Raw genomic sequence first — 14,423 nt, forward strand, 5'->3', positions numbered from 1 at the left:
CCACCCAGTCGCCTTATCCTGACACCAGGCCAACCAGTCCTAACACTAACCTCTTAATGCTGAGCACCTAGCAAGGGAGCTGTTAGTACCATTTTTATAAATCTTTGGTATGACTCGGCCAGGGTTCAAAACCATGACCTCCCACTTACGAGGCGGATGCTCTAACCACTAGGCTACCGGAGCGGTCATTCCAGTAAATGTACCACAGCATCTAATTTCAAAATCTTGTTGTCACCGAAGAATATCAGAGATGGTTTTAACATTCAGCAGTTAATAGGAGAAAATGGTCTGATCTTGAACTGATGGAAATTCATTTTGCCTAGTACAGCATCAGTCACTTCAAGGTACTCTTGTTAGTATTATCATCATTTGAAGAAAGCGGTAATTTTGGTGAATCAAACTTTAGAAATTTTAATACTTTTATGACGTATAATGAATATTTCACTTGTATATTATTTGGTTGAAAGACTTGGTAAGAAATTTATAAATGAATGTAGGAACATTCTAAATTTTTATATTTTTACACTTTTCCCAATATTCCCATAACATCACCCAATTTTGGTAAGGAGAGAGTTGTCACATCATAACATTTGAGTCCAGCATGGACCCTGACAGTATTAGCCAATCAGAGCATTTTAGTTAAACTGAAGAGCCTATGTTTTACATCATCTATCCATTTGTTGTCTGTTCATCTGTTAATATAAGTTTTTTTTTGCTAAACTACTTGGAAGATTGCCATAAAACTTTACACATACATTCATCTCCAGAGTCAAGTCAGTCCTAAATGAAAATGGTGCCGATCTGAAATTCACTATGGTCATCACAGTGACCATCTTGAACATCTTATTATTGCTACTTTTCTTTAGCAGAAAGTCATATCATCATGGGACTTGCACTAAAAGACTTCTTGTAATGTCTTGTTGGTCCCAAATGAAAATGGTGATCATCTATTGTTTAGTATAGTCACCTTGGAGGCCATCACGAAGACGTTATTGTTGCTAATTTTTCGGAATGGAAAGTCATATTGACATGTGGATTTAGAGCAGAAACTTCATATGGGTCTGATTAGTCCAAGATGAAAATGATGCAGATCTGACCTCCAGTAATGTTGCATTGCTTGAAAATCTTCTTATTACTGCTTCAGAATGGACAGTCATATTAACATGGATTTTCATTAAAAGACTTCCCATGATGTATTGTTGATCCTAAATATACATGTTACTGATCTTAGTGGCCACCACCTTGAAAATCTTTTTATCGCACAAAAATATGCGAGATGGATTCAACACTCAGCAGTTAAAAAGAAGAAACAGTCTTGGATTCCTGTAATTTATTTTTGGTCACTTTAAGAGACTTTTTTCTTTGAGATAAACTGGTGATTGTGATAATTCAGAGATTCAAAATAATAGTCTGTGAAAATGAGGTTTTCCAAATATCCCCAGCTGATTAAAATTGATGTTTGATTCTGAGGATTATTGATCATTCATTTTCAACACTATTTGTAATTGATCATCTTAGAATGCAAAGAAAAACTAATTCTGAAAAGATAAAGAATGAAACTTTCTGGATGCAATGTTTGCTTAATACTACCCAGTAAGAGCTTGACAACACCCAGCATGAGCGAATTATTGGGTTGTGTCGCACAGTGCATTTGCATTGGATGTTGTCAGTGAGTATATAATAATGGGATGTAAGAATTGCCATAAAAGATACCACAAACAGTCAACTTGAAGGTGATTCTCAGAATTTTATTACACAGGAAATTGTAAAGTATTCCTCTTGATAATTTGTTGAAACAAAATATCACAATACTGGTGTTGAGTTTCTCAAGTAAATGTCTAGAATGTTACACTCCAGCTGCATAACTGAGTTGAGACAACATCATATTTTCTAGCAAACATCAGAAATCCTGATGTAAGCATGATAGCTGGATAAGAGGAAGAGTCAAATGACCCATTGTAGTTTTCAGTTGTATGTTTTGAGTAGAAAATAAAAGGATAGCACCAGCAGCAAACTGAAATATTGACATCATTTTTAAAAAATACTGATGTGTCACATTTTCAGCATATAATTGAACTCTTTCTCTGTTGTTTAGCAAACCAAACTCATCCTGGGTCGCAGTATTTTGCCCTTGAAAAGTTATGGGCTTGCACAGAAACTAATAGTGGATTTCACAAAAATTTTAATATTAAGTTTTCATAGCTGATCTTGCTTGCAGATGAAATCAAGCTTGCTATGTCTCACTTTTGTTTTGTGTAAAGAGCAAGTCAGTAAAGAAAAGCTGTTAAAAACCTTTTAAAATTTGTAATGGTGAGGGATTACAGACAAGTTGATTAGTCAGACTGCACCAGTGGCCTAGTGGTTAGAGCATCCGTCTCAGAAGCGGGAGGTCATGGGTTCAAACCCTGGCCGAGCCATACCAAAGACTTACAAAAATGGTACTAACAGCTGCCTTGCTAGGCACTCAGCATTAAGAGGTTAGTGTTAGGACTGGTTGGCCTGGTGTCAGGATAATGTGACTGGGTGTGACATGATGCTATATGTCTGTGGCATGACACCTCAGTGCTAGACATCACTATAAACTGCCACACTGCAGACATTGTAGTGATATGACTGAAAAATTGTTAAAGCTACGTTAAAAAATCCTAATCATACACAAATTGATTTTTAATAATTTGATCAGTCTTGTCAACAGGCAGAGATATTTTCAAAGCCTCTTACATGTTATCCTTACTCCTAAATAATTAAAAAAAAATGAATCAGCATTATGTTTGTTAATACTTTCTATAAACAGTATCACATTGTTTTGATTTGGATAAACATTTGTCGGAATCAAAGAAGTGAGCAGAATGCTTTGATCTGTAAAAAAAAAACACGAACTTTTGAGGAATTCTATTTTTCTGATCTTTTGAAAATATTTAATCAAAGGATTCAAGGATGAGATAGGAGATTATGCATTTTTATTTGAAGGAATCAAGGATGAGACAGGAGATTTTGCTATGCCAGTGAACAAAAGAGGGAGAGGAAGACCCAGGCACTCTGACATTGATGACACTGATGGGTTGAAGTGCCAATTTTGTAACAGAGCGTTTAGCCAGAAAGGTACGCTCTTTAATGGAAACTTCCTTTTGGAATCACTGTTTTATTGTACAAATAAAGGGAATCCGTGATGCAGAATAGATTTGTGTGGTTATAATTATGCCCCCACTGTTTGCATTAGAGCATCTTGATATTGGTCCTGTCCATTTGTATATCTGTTATATCTTGTAATCTCATGATGTCCATTATTATTATTATAGCAGAAAACCAGAACTGTTTATTGCACTAATTTTGTTATAGTTTATGTAGAATATTTCACAAAAATACAGCTGTTGTTTAAGTTATCGATTTTATAGAGTCTTCTTCAAACATGTTGCATGCAAGAGTTCTAGGTATTTATTAGGGACTTTAGCTCAGTCACTGAAGGTACATCATCACACTTCAGGATACTGGTACATTAGTACATTCAAGACTACATGCATGTCGCTTCCTTAATCTTAAGTAGAACACTATTGGTGTTTAATTAGAACTTTATTCATCAGGACTGGTGATAGAACGTTTTGGACTATTGTGGGATATATTTTGCAGTACTGTAAGTTCTTTTTAAATTCTCACTTTGTATTATATAGAAATTATTTGTTGAATTCTATAAAACTTGGTTTTCGCTCTTTTCTATTACTTAGTTTAAGGTCTTAGAGCCATAATAGCAGTCAACAAATACAGTATAGTAGGCAAGTTAGTATTTGTATATTTGTATAGATATAAACAGAGCATTAAAATGACAGCATCTCTGAATATTTTTTGTAGATAATTAGACAAATATGCATGAAGAAATTGTTTATTGCATAAAAGTATGAAAAGTGATATAATTATAAGCATTTAGGGGTCATCCATTTAGTACGTATGCAAAAATCTGGCAAAGCTTGACCCCCCTCCCGTATACATGCATACTTTTTAAAATTAAAAAAACCTGCTTACTTACTCTTGACTCCCCCCCCCCATTCTATAAACTAGCCTTTATTTAATCTATGTAGAAATCATAAATGATTAATAATATTAACGTGTTTAATAAAACAGATAGTCCACTGATGTTGAATGTCTGGTTGCATTCAAAGAAATAAGCTGCACAACTTTAGACAGTTTGTCTAGTGTCTGCTAAAAATTCAGATGCTGACTGAACCCAGTCAAACAGTTACGACAAATTATTATTGAGGCCCCCCCCCCATCTCCTATTCATACGTACATTATCAGTAGACTCCACCATACCCAAGTGCATGAGTTTGTGTTACCCGCCTCCATACTAAATGGACTGCCCCTTAATGCAAACTTGTAAGGTTTTTTCCTGACATAAGGAGAGTCCATATTGTATGATGCCATCTTTAATTAATTAAACTACTGTTGATTTAAGCTCAAGATTTGTGTTGTATGTTTAAAATAATAGTACTTAATCACCGTGAGAATTTGCACTCATATGTGTAAAATTTATCAGTGACTCTTCCCCTTGATCATTTCCTGAGACTTCATATTTTTATATTTTCTCAGGAATCTTGTACACCTACAAGTATAGAAAAATCAACCTGAGGATTGTTAACTGTTGACTTCAGAGGCTTAAAATATTTAATTTTCAAATATTCTAAGTCATAATAATTTTAGTAGGCTTATAGATCTTTATTGTGCTTGAAATATATTTAGATGCATTTATAATAATTTGTTTAATTTTTTTTAAAAAAATAGGAAATTTGAAAGTTCATCTGAGGATTCATAATGATGAACGTCCATTTATCTGCCAGGAGAATGAATGCAATAAAGCTTTCCGAAGCAATGAGAGTCTTCGCCGGCACAAGCTGTCACAACATATGGGTTAGTATATTAACAAAGTCAAGTAACTACTTTTAATGCTTCATGAAAGTTATAAAACTTTTGTACTGGACCTCCTATGCCTTCACCTCCTCCTCCCCTTCCTCAAAAAAGGCAATGCAGTCATCATAATTTTATGGCAAAATAGGGCCAATAGTACAAGAATATACCACAAAAAGAGCACCATACAAGAGCATATCTGTAATACTTTTTGAAAATATCACTTTTTCTTCAGATATCATTACATGGTCAAAATATGTTAGGATAACATCTGTGACTTCACAGTTCCACACTTTTCAATCTAAAAACGATGTTAATTATGTCTTTTGACCTGATTTAGGAACTGAAGTGCTAAAAAGGTTCTGCTTGCTAAGATGGGAGTCCTATAAGATTAATCTTCCCTAGGAAAATGGGATTGATGCCTACTCTCTTCAGTCATCACTTATGAGTTCCACTTTTGCCTGGTCAACATGCCTTCACAAAAGGTTTTCCAGACACTATCAATTTTGTACCATTTTACCAGTTTGAACAATCCATCTCTGATCTTAAAAAAGCATAATTCATCAGTTTCCTTACTGTATTTACACTGTCATCATTGTAAATGAATATCTTGCACTCCAGTTCACACCTGCGATGGTTTTGTGAATTGGCCTTAGACAGGTTTATCACCAGTCCTGCTAATCCACAACTCAGCAGTGGCTGTGGTTATTTCCATTCATTGTGACCTGGTACCTGTCTTGGATTTCTGACAGTTATCAAAATGAATGTGAAGAGATCACTATGTTCCAACTTGGTGGGACTCCCAGCTTCGTGTATTGTCCCAGGCTACCTGCTTCCCTGGCTCAGTCATCCCTACCATTGTCAACCTACACCTCTGATTTTGAAGATGTATGTTCACAAATGCCATCTGCTGTACTCAGTCCAATGATCTCCAGAGAACATTTGGTCTTCCACATATCCATTGAAGTCTTCTGACTTGTACATTCAAAGTTCTGCCCACCTCGTTCTCCATCATCATCTGACTAGTATAGAATCCCCACAATCATTAACATCATGACCAAGAAAGACCAGCCTTTCAGGCAGCTCATGCAGTCTGATTAGATTCATTGATATCTGAATATCAAGACCCAAGTGGCCTTTCTTTATACAATAATGGCTCCCATCTAATTTCAACCTTTTATAAAACACGCATCAGTCTTCTGCACCAAAGCCAAAGCTTTTGAAAGAGAAACTGCAGACCTAGTGAAGTCAAACTTCATGCAGACCTAGCAACCCATAGCACTGCCGTCATTCTCCATGAGTGACCAGAGAAGTGGGAAGGACCTGTCTGAGCCATACCAGGTTGTAAAACCCTCCTCTAAACCTTACTTCTCAGTGAGGTTCAGTTTCTCAGAGCACGTAAAAGACACGGGGAGAGAAGGATCAGTTTTTACCTGGATTGTCTTGGCAACTTTCTTGTGGAAAATGAAGGTATGCCAGTACTGCCCTTTTTTTGACATCCTAGTTGTGGGAGTACAACACTTTACCACTGATGACTTTTGGGTCTTGATTTGTAGGGCCTCCAGATCATGCTTCTCAACCCTCCACCCAGTCATTATGCACGCCAGTTTTATGGTGCAGCCAAATTCCAGTGACATTTTAAAAAACAAAAACTAACAAAACTAGACACTCTTTTAAAGGAAAGGGCATTAGAGACTTTCACAACAAAAAAACCATAAGGATTTTAGTGCAGACTTTTTCAAATTCTCATGGTCAATTTCCAAACAGCCTTAGAGATAAAGCTTTCTCAGCCAACATTTTTTGGCACCCAAGTGTAGAATGGAGACTGTGAGATTGGTCCCAATTGCCATTAAAGATAGAAAACTTTCAGGTCCCTGGGTCTTCACAAATATGAAGAGAATAGTATGTCACTACAGAACCACTTGCACATGGAAATACCCAAGGACAAAATTCTCCAAAAACGTAAGATGAGGAATTTTTTATACTAAGACATGAAAACCTTTCCTTTGCTTCACTTCAGATTTCTTGTCTATAAGAACAAATCTAACCTTGTTCCTATCCAGCCCTATCTGCATGGAATTCAAAACTTATTTAGTTTGTCTTCATCAGGAGCATGCTGTGAGGATCATCCCAGCAATGTCTCCCATTTACTTGGAGATTAATGTTTCAGCCCAAGAATTTCTTTGCCTCTTATGTCTCCCTGCGGCAACTGTGGATCCTTCCATCTTGTGGCATTTGTTCCTGTGAACCACTGCAGAGCATCCTTCTGTTTCACTCGTGGCCAAATGATCAAAGTTTCAGGCTACATGAGGTCCCATCATAGCAAATGGGAGGACCTTTGGCCAGCATATCCATTGAAAATCACAATCTGCGCAGATACTAGCATGACTGGCTGGAGTACCCATCTCCTACCCATCATTAAGGAAGTAACTGATTTGGTCTCTTTATAAGTAATCTGGGCACACCAGGCTGCTGGCGAGAAAACCATAGGGAATGCATTTTGATCATGGTAGGATACATTAACTGGAAAGGTCATGCTATTTCTTTCTGTAACTAAAACGTTATCATTAGAAGGTAAAGGGAAGCTTAATCGCCAGACCTCTTCCTTATTGTCTGATATTTTCTCAGGTAATCCTATTCAAGTCTGACATCCCTGGTTGTTTCAGTGTCCTTGCAGACCTGTTTTAAAATGGGAATCGATAGATATATATAAAATGGTCGCTTGTTATCCATTAATGGCATTGTTGTTTTTTTTTATTGGCAGCTCAGCCATAATTATGTTGGAAGTACATCTTTGTCTGTGTTGGGATTTTCACAGATGGTGTTCTCATCTACAACTCCACATTCACATTGACTACATCCCAGGCAGCCTCATGGTCCTAGTTAATTCATTGTCCAGATATTTCACACAGAAAGGTCCAGTTACACCTTGATCTTTGGTTACACCTACTGTCAACCTTGTGGACCTCTCTGCGGTGAGGTCAAATACTAAGCTGTCCATCCCCAAATCCAAAAGTCTAGGCAGCAAAATCCCTTTCCCTGAGCTGTCATGCTCTTGAGACGTGCTTTTCTCCCCCCTTCTGTATCTTGCGGAAAGTAGGGGGAATCCTGGTACACGCTTAGCTTAATTCTTCCCATAAGTTAGAATAATAATGGATCAATAGTGGCCTTCTGAATCTACTGGTAAAGATTCCCAAGAAATTCCTGCCTTCTCCTCCACAGCTAAAACAACTGCATATGCAGGTCTCCATTCTTAACCCAAAAATGAAAAAACCACATGCATGGTTCATTGCAAACTTTTTTCTCGCTATGACATTGACCTTGAGGCATGGACATGGTTATGATCATGCTGGGCAACATGAGAGTTCAATATGCTAGACTTAAAATTAGTTCTGTTGCTAAATATGGCAACTTAGTACATTTGTGTCAAAGATGTACATCAGATTATAACATTCACATGAAATAATTATTCTCTAGTGTGAGTTGATATCAAAATCATTTTCAGTAATTCGGGTGCCAGTGAATTTACTTTGGATTACTTTAAGTGGCATTGATTATTGTAAGTAGTAAGTATGCATTACATGTTTATACAGAGTAGCTATGCCTATGATGGCATGATGGGATTCAAATTTTCTTCACAGGTGCATCATTGCCAAGACTGCCGTGGCAGAAGCATGAGATAGAAATTGCTTTGGCATATGTTTGCATGTCTGTCCATCTGCACCAGATAGTAATGTCAGTGTTATCAAGTTTTCAGTGTGGTCAGTTTCTCAAGTATAGTTGTCCGCAGAGTACTTGTTATGTGCATACATCTTGGTGTGTGCAATACCAATTTGCATAAAAGCTTGCATTTGGGTTTTTTTTTTGTGTCTGTGGTTTGTAGCATCTATTTTAATCCATAAATCGTGGTACTCTGCACTGGAAATAAATCCACTGTGCAGAGACAGAGAATTCCAGTGTCAACCTATTAGCCCATCATAGAAAGCTGTTTTACAATTGGGCTTTTCTTTTAGGACAATAACTTGGGCTAGTAACTTTACTAGACCAACAATGATTTTCAATGTTCAGGTTTGGTTGGTCATGAATTTTGTCCAGTGATAGGTTATAGGTTAATTTGATTTCATTTTTTAAAATTTTTTATTCAGGTGTGAAACCATTTGAGTGCGAAATTTGTCACAACAAATTCTCCAGTAATGTGAGTCTACAGGAGCACTTTTCAAGGCACACAGATAGCAAGCCCTATAAGTGTAGTCATTGTAACCGCCACTTTCGTCAGATCAGCTGTCTGCGTCGACATCTCATCACTCATACCCATGAACAGCCATACCCATGTAAAGTATGTGGACGACAGTTCTCACAGCTAGTATATCTCAGATCTCACATGAAAACTCATACAGGTAAGTGAAATTAAGGATCTCAGACGGTATAAATTGTATGCGTGTCTGTGTGTGTGTATATGATTGGGATTTTTAATGTAGCTTTAACAATTTTTCAGTCATATGGCTATGATGCCTGCACTGTGGCAGTTCATAGTGATGTCTAGAACTGGGGCATCATGCCGAGACATGTTGCATCATATCCCACCCAGACACATTATCCTGACACCAGGACTTGCATTTATCACTGACATGACTAGATATTATGTCACAGAGTCAAGCAGTATAAATGTGATGTACACAGACTTTACATTTATCACTGACTTGGCTAGTTATTATGTCACAGAGTCAAGCAGTATAAATGGGATATACACAGACTTTGCATTTATGACTAACATGGCTAGTTATTATGGTGGGGCTGTACTGTTTTGTATTTTGCATAGGGTTAGAATTTTAAAGAAAAAGAATTCCCCTGGCTTTCCTCAATGGTTATACTGGCTATTTAAAAAAGACCTTGTATATCTTAGGTATAGTTCAAAGAACCTTTAATTCCCTTTATTTTGGTGTATGATTGATGGGTGTAATATGGGTTATAGAATATACAGCTTGGCCTTACTCCAGATGTGCACCTTTCAAAAAAGTGCCAGCTCCACTTGGTCATTTTCACATCCTGAACTTCAGAAGTAAATTGTATAAAAAAGAGCTGATAACCTATTTTACATTTCATATTTGGTAATTCATTCATTGCACTTTCAGAAGCTGGTATTGTCTAGTCTGGCAAAATTCATTTTCCATATTTTAATAGCTGCTATGGATAGTGTACGTACTTTAGACTAATTCAGGCTGATTTTTTTAGCACAAGGGAGCAGTCATTTTAGTCAGCAGTGTGCTTAGATCATGTACAATTTCCAAAAGTACAATATCCAAAGAAATGTCAGCCACATTACATTAAAGGAGCATAGAGGTATGCCAACATTCTCTCCACTGTGCATGTTTTAAATGCAGACAACTTCACCTTACATAAGTCACTCTCTCAAAAGTACATAATAACTCGTGAGCGCCTCCTTTGTCACAGAGTCAAGCAGTATAAATGGGATGCACACGTACTTTGTGTTGATCATCTTCTATGGCTACCATGATAACCATTTTAAAAATCTCATTTTTACTACAGTAGAACCTGTCTTGAAAGACCACCTCTTTTGCCAAAAAATTAGGTCTCTCAAAACAAGTGGTCTCTCATAACAGGTCACAGTGCTATATAATCAATAAATTTGTGCATTGAGAGTGTGATCTCTCAAAACAGGTGGTCTCACATAGCAGTGGTCTTTCAAGACAGGTTTTACTGTACTCCTCCTCAGTTTAAGATCAGGAGGTTTTTGCCCCAAAACTTGCTGTGATGTCAAGTCAGCCATAATTGTTATGTCTGCATGGTGCTAAATGAAAATTTTTGCCAATTGTACAGTCAATATGGCTATGAGATGGTTACAACACTCAGCAATTTAAAAGACAAAATGGTTTTATATTTGATTCCTGGAAATTCTTATCAATCATTATTGTTTTAGTTCCTTTGAAGGATCTTTATTCTTCAGATTGTTATTTTAGTAAAAGTGGGTGGTAGTGAGCTTATGAGCACACATGGCTTTATTGCCATATAATATGGTTATTACATGTTCCATATTGAATAGTTTTTTTTACAAATAAATATGTGTTCCTTTTAATCTAAAATTTTAATGTATGTTAATCTTTGTTTCCATAGGAGAGAAGCCATTTTCCTGCGATATTTGTGGCAAAAAGTTTGCTCATCAATCAGATGTTGGGAGACACAAAATCATTCACACAGGTAACTTACATTGCTGTTATTCACTCTTATAAGTAGAATTCATCATTCTGAATGAAGTAATCACATATTCATAGTGGCTTATCTGAATGAAGTAATCACATCTTCATAGTGGCTTATATGAATGAAGTATTCACATCCTCATAGTGCCTTATCTGAATAAAGTAATCACATCTTCATAGTGGCTTATCTGAATGAAGTAATCACATCTTCATAGTGGCTTATCTGAATGAAGTAATCACATCTTCATAGTGGCTTATATGAATGAAGTATTCACATCCTCATAATACCTTATCTGAATAAAGTAATCACATATTCATAGTAGCTTATCTGAATGAAGTAATCACATCTTCATAGTGACTTATCTGAATGAAGTAATCACATCCTCATAGTGCCTTATCTGAATAAAGTAATCACATCATAGTGGCTTATCTGAATGAAGTAATCACATCTTCATAGTGGCTTGTCTGAATGAAGTAATCACATCTTCATAGTGCCTTATCTGAATAAAGTAATCACATCATAGTGGCTTGTCTGAATGAAGTAATCACATCCTCATAGTGCCTTATCTGAATAAAGTAATCACATCTTCATAGTGTCTTATCTGAATAAAGTAATCACATCCTCATAGTACCTTATCTGAATAAAGTAATCACATCCTCATAGTGTCTTATCTGAATTTAATAGTATTTTCATGTAAAGACATTGTTTTCAATGTTTTGTACAATTTTCATTGTATTCATATCCTCATTTATTCTTGTTGGAGAAGCAAATTTGCTTTATCATGTGGATCTATTATTCAATTTGATATTGTTTGTTATACCAATAAACAATATTTATAATGGGAATATATTAGATTTAATAGCATGTACACCAAGTATAGTATTATTTATAAAGGGGTATATTTGATTTAATATTTTGTGTACCCAGGCTAATATTATTTATAATAGGAATATATTTGATTTTTATTGTATATCATACACCAAGGCTGGTATTATTTATCATGGCATACATTGTATTTGGTACTGTGTATCATACATAAAGGCTAGTATTATTTATTATTTGAAATTGTCTATCATATGCCCAGGCTAGTATTTTAATATTCTGTTCACCCAGGCAAGTATTATTTACCATGGGAATGTATTGGATATAATATTGTGTCTCATAAACCAGGCTAGAATTTTATATCATAGAGATTTGTTTATAAACACTGTCTTTTTTATGCTACAAATATATGCACAATAATTTAAACAGCCTGTGTCTCTCATCAGTAAACAAGATTATAGTTTTGTTTCCAATGACATTTCACTTGAAGTCATTTTCAAGTAACCATGATAGAGCTGCAAGGAAAAATATCTACTTGCCATTTTTGGGGATTTTGATTTTTTTGGTGAAATTCTGTGCAAGGTTCTGGGCAATTACCTGGACATTTTACTTGTCCATCAACTCGTATTCCATGCTGCTGTGCAATTGAATTTTTCAGTCCAGCACAATATGGGATGGTTGAAGGTTAATTAGTTCCTAAACATGTCTTATTGATACTTTACTAGCTTTAGTATCTTAAACTGTGCATCATTTCTTTTAATCAGTATCAGTTTTCAATGTTTGGTGAAAATTACAGTTTCATTGGTACTGAAATTCATGGATATAAAAAATGACCCTGTTGTTTCCAAAAATGGCTCATTGACCATTAAAGTCATGGATTTAAAAAGTGGCCCTGTTGTTTTCAAAGATGGCCTGTCGATCATTGAGTCTTTACATGGATTTTAAAAGTAGTCCTAATATTTGCAAAGAAGGTCCATTTATCATTGGGTCTTTAAAGTCATGCATTTCAAAAGTGGTCTTGCTGTTTCCAAAGAAGGCCCATTGATCATTTGGTCCTTAATGTCATGGATTTGAAAAGTGATCCTGTTGTTTACAGAGAAGACCCATTGATCATTTGATCATTATAGTCATGGATTTGAAAAGTGGTCCTGTTGTTTACAGAGAAGACCCATTGATCATTTGATCATTATAGTCATGGTTTTGGAAAGTGGTCCTGTTGTTTACAGAGAAGACCCATTGATCATTTGATCATTATAGTCATGTATTTAAAAAGTGGTCCTGTTGTTTACAGAGAAGGCCTATTGATTACTGTGTCTTTAAATTCATGGTTTTCAACAGTGGTCCTATTGTTTCCAAAGAAGCCCCACTGATCGTATGGTCTTTAACATCATGGATTTCAAAAGTGGTCCTGTTCTTTCCTAAGAAGGCCCATTAATCATTGTGTCTTTAAAGTTATGGATTTCAAAAGTGGTCATGTTGTTTCCAAAGAAGGCCCATTGATCATAGTGTCTTTAAAATCATTTATTTCAAAAGTGGTCATGTTCTTTCCTAAGAAGGCCCATTAATCATTGTGTCTTTAAAGTCATGGATTCCAAAAGTGGTCATGTTATTTCCAAAGAAGCCCCACAGATCGTATGGTCTTTAACAACATGGATTTCAAAAGTGATCATGTTATTTCCAAAGATGGCCTATTGAACATGAGCTTTTTAAAGCCAGGGTTTGTAGCAACTATGAAATGCATGAAAATTGATGCCCTGTGTAAAATAGTGAATTCTTAAGATACCTTTTAAACAAGCTTAGTTTCCATTATTTGCCAGGACTTATTTTGTACTTATATTGATGGTAGATTTTAAAGATATGCAAAAACATGTAATATGGTATACAATGCTTGTGTTATTTTTAGATGTATAATGTGCCTTAATAAGTATACACCCATCTTCTTGGACAGAACTAAAAAAACATTTTGTTCACTTAGGGGGCGCTCACCAGATAATATGTACTTTTGAGAGAGTGACGTATGTAAGGTGAAGTAGTTCGCATTTAAAACATGCACAGTGGAGAGAATGTTGGCATACCTCTATGCTACATTAATGTAATGTGGATGATATTTCTTTTGGATATTGTACTTTTGGAAATTTTACATGATTTAAGCACACTGCTAACTAAAATGACTGCTCCCTTGTGTTAAAAAATCAGCCTGAATTAGTCCAAAGTACACTATACATAGCAGCTATTAAAATAGGGAAAATGAATTTTGCCAGACTAGACAATACCAGCTTCTGAAAGTGCAATGAATGAATTACCAAATATATAAAATATTAAAAAAGTTATCGGCTCTTTTTAATACAATTTACCTCTGAAGTTCAGGAAGTGAAAATGACCAAGTAGAGCTAGCACTTTTTTGAAAGGTGCACATCTGAAGTAAGGCCAAGCTGTATACTCTATAACCCATATTACACCCATCAATCATACACCAAAATAAAGGGAAT

At 35.8% G+C, this 14,423-nt stretch overlaps 1 protein-coding gene across 1 annotated transcript in view; it reads left to right on the forward strand.

Moving 5' to 3' along the window:
• The window catches only part of LOC149795207 (uncharacterized), a 44,522-nt gene that overhangs the window by 23,292 nt on the left and 6,807 nt on the right, over window positions 1-14,423 (forward strand). The window contains exons 5-8 of the mRNA XM_089964946.1: window positions 2,971-3,102; window positions 4,774-4,899; window positions 9,042-9,293; window positions 11,029-11,112. Coding sequence (XP_089821072.1) covers window positions 2,971-3,102; window positions 4,774-4,899; window positions 9,042-9,293; window positions 11,029-11,112 — 594 coding nt within the window. The remainder of the gene's footprint in view (window positions 1-2,970; window positions 3,103-4,773; window positions 4,900-9,041; window positions 9,294-11,028; window positions 11,113-14,423) is intronic.

Source organism: Sinohyriopsis cumingii, chromosome 7, assembly GCF_028554795.1.
Source record: "Sinohyriopsis cumingii isolate HCF-2022 chromosome 7, ASM2855479v2, whole genome shotgun sequence".
NCBI classification, from domain to species: domain Eukaryota; kingdom Metazoa; phylum Mollusca; class Bivalvia; order Unionida; family Unionidae; genus Sinohyriopsis; species Sinohyriopsis cumingii.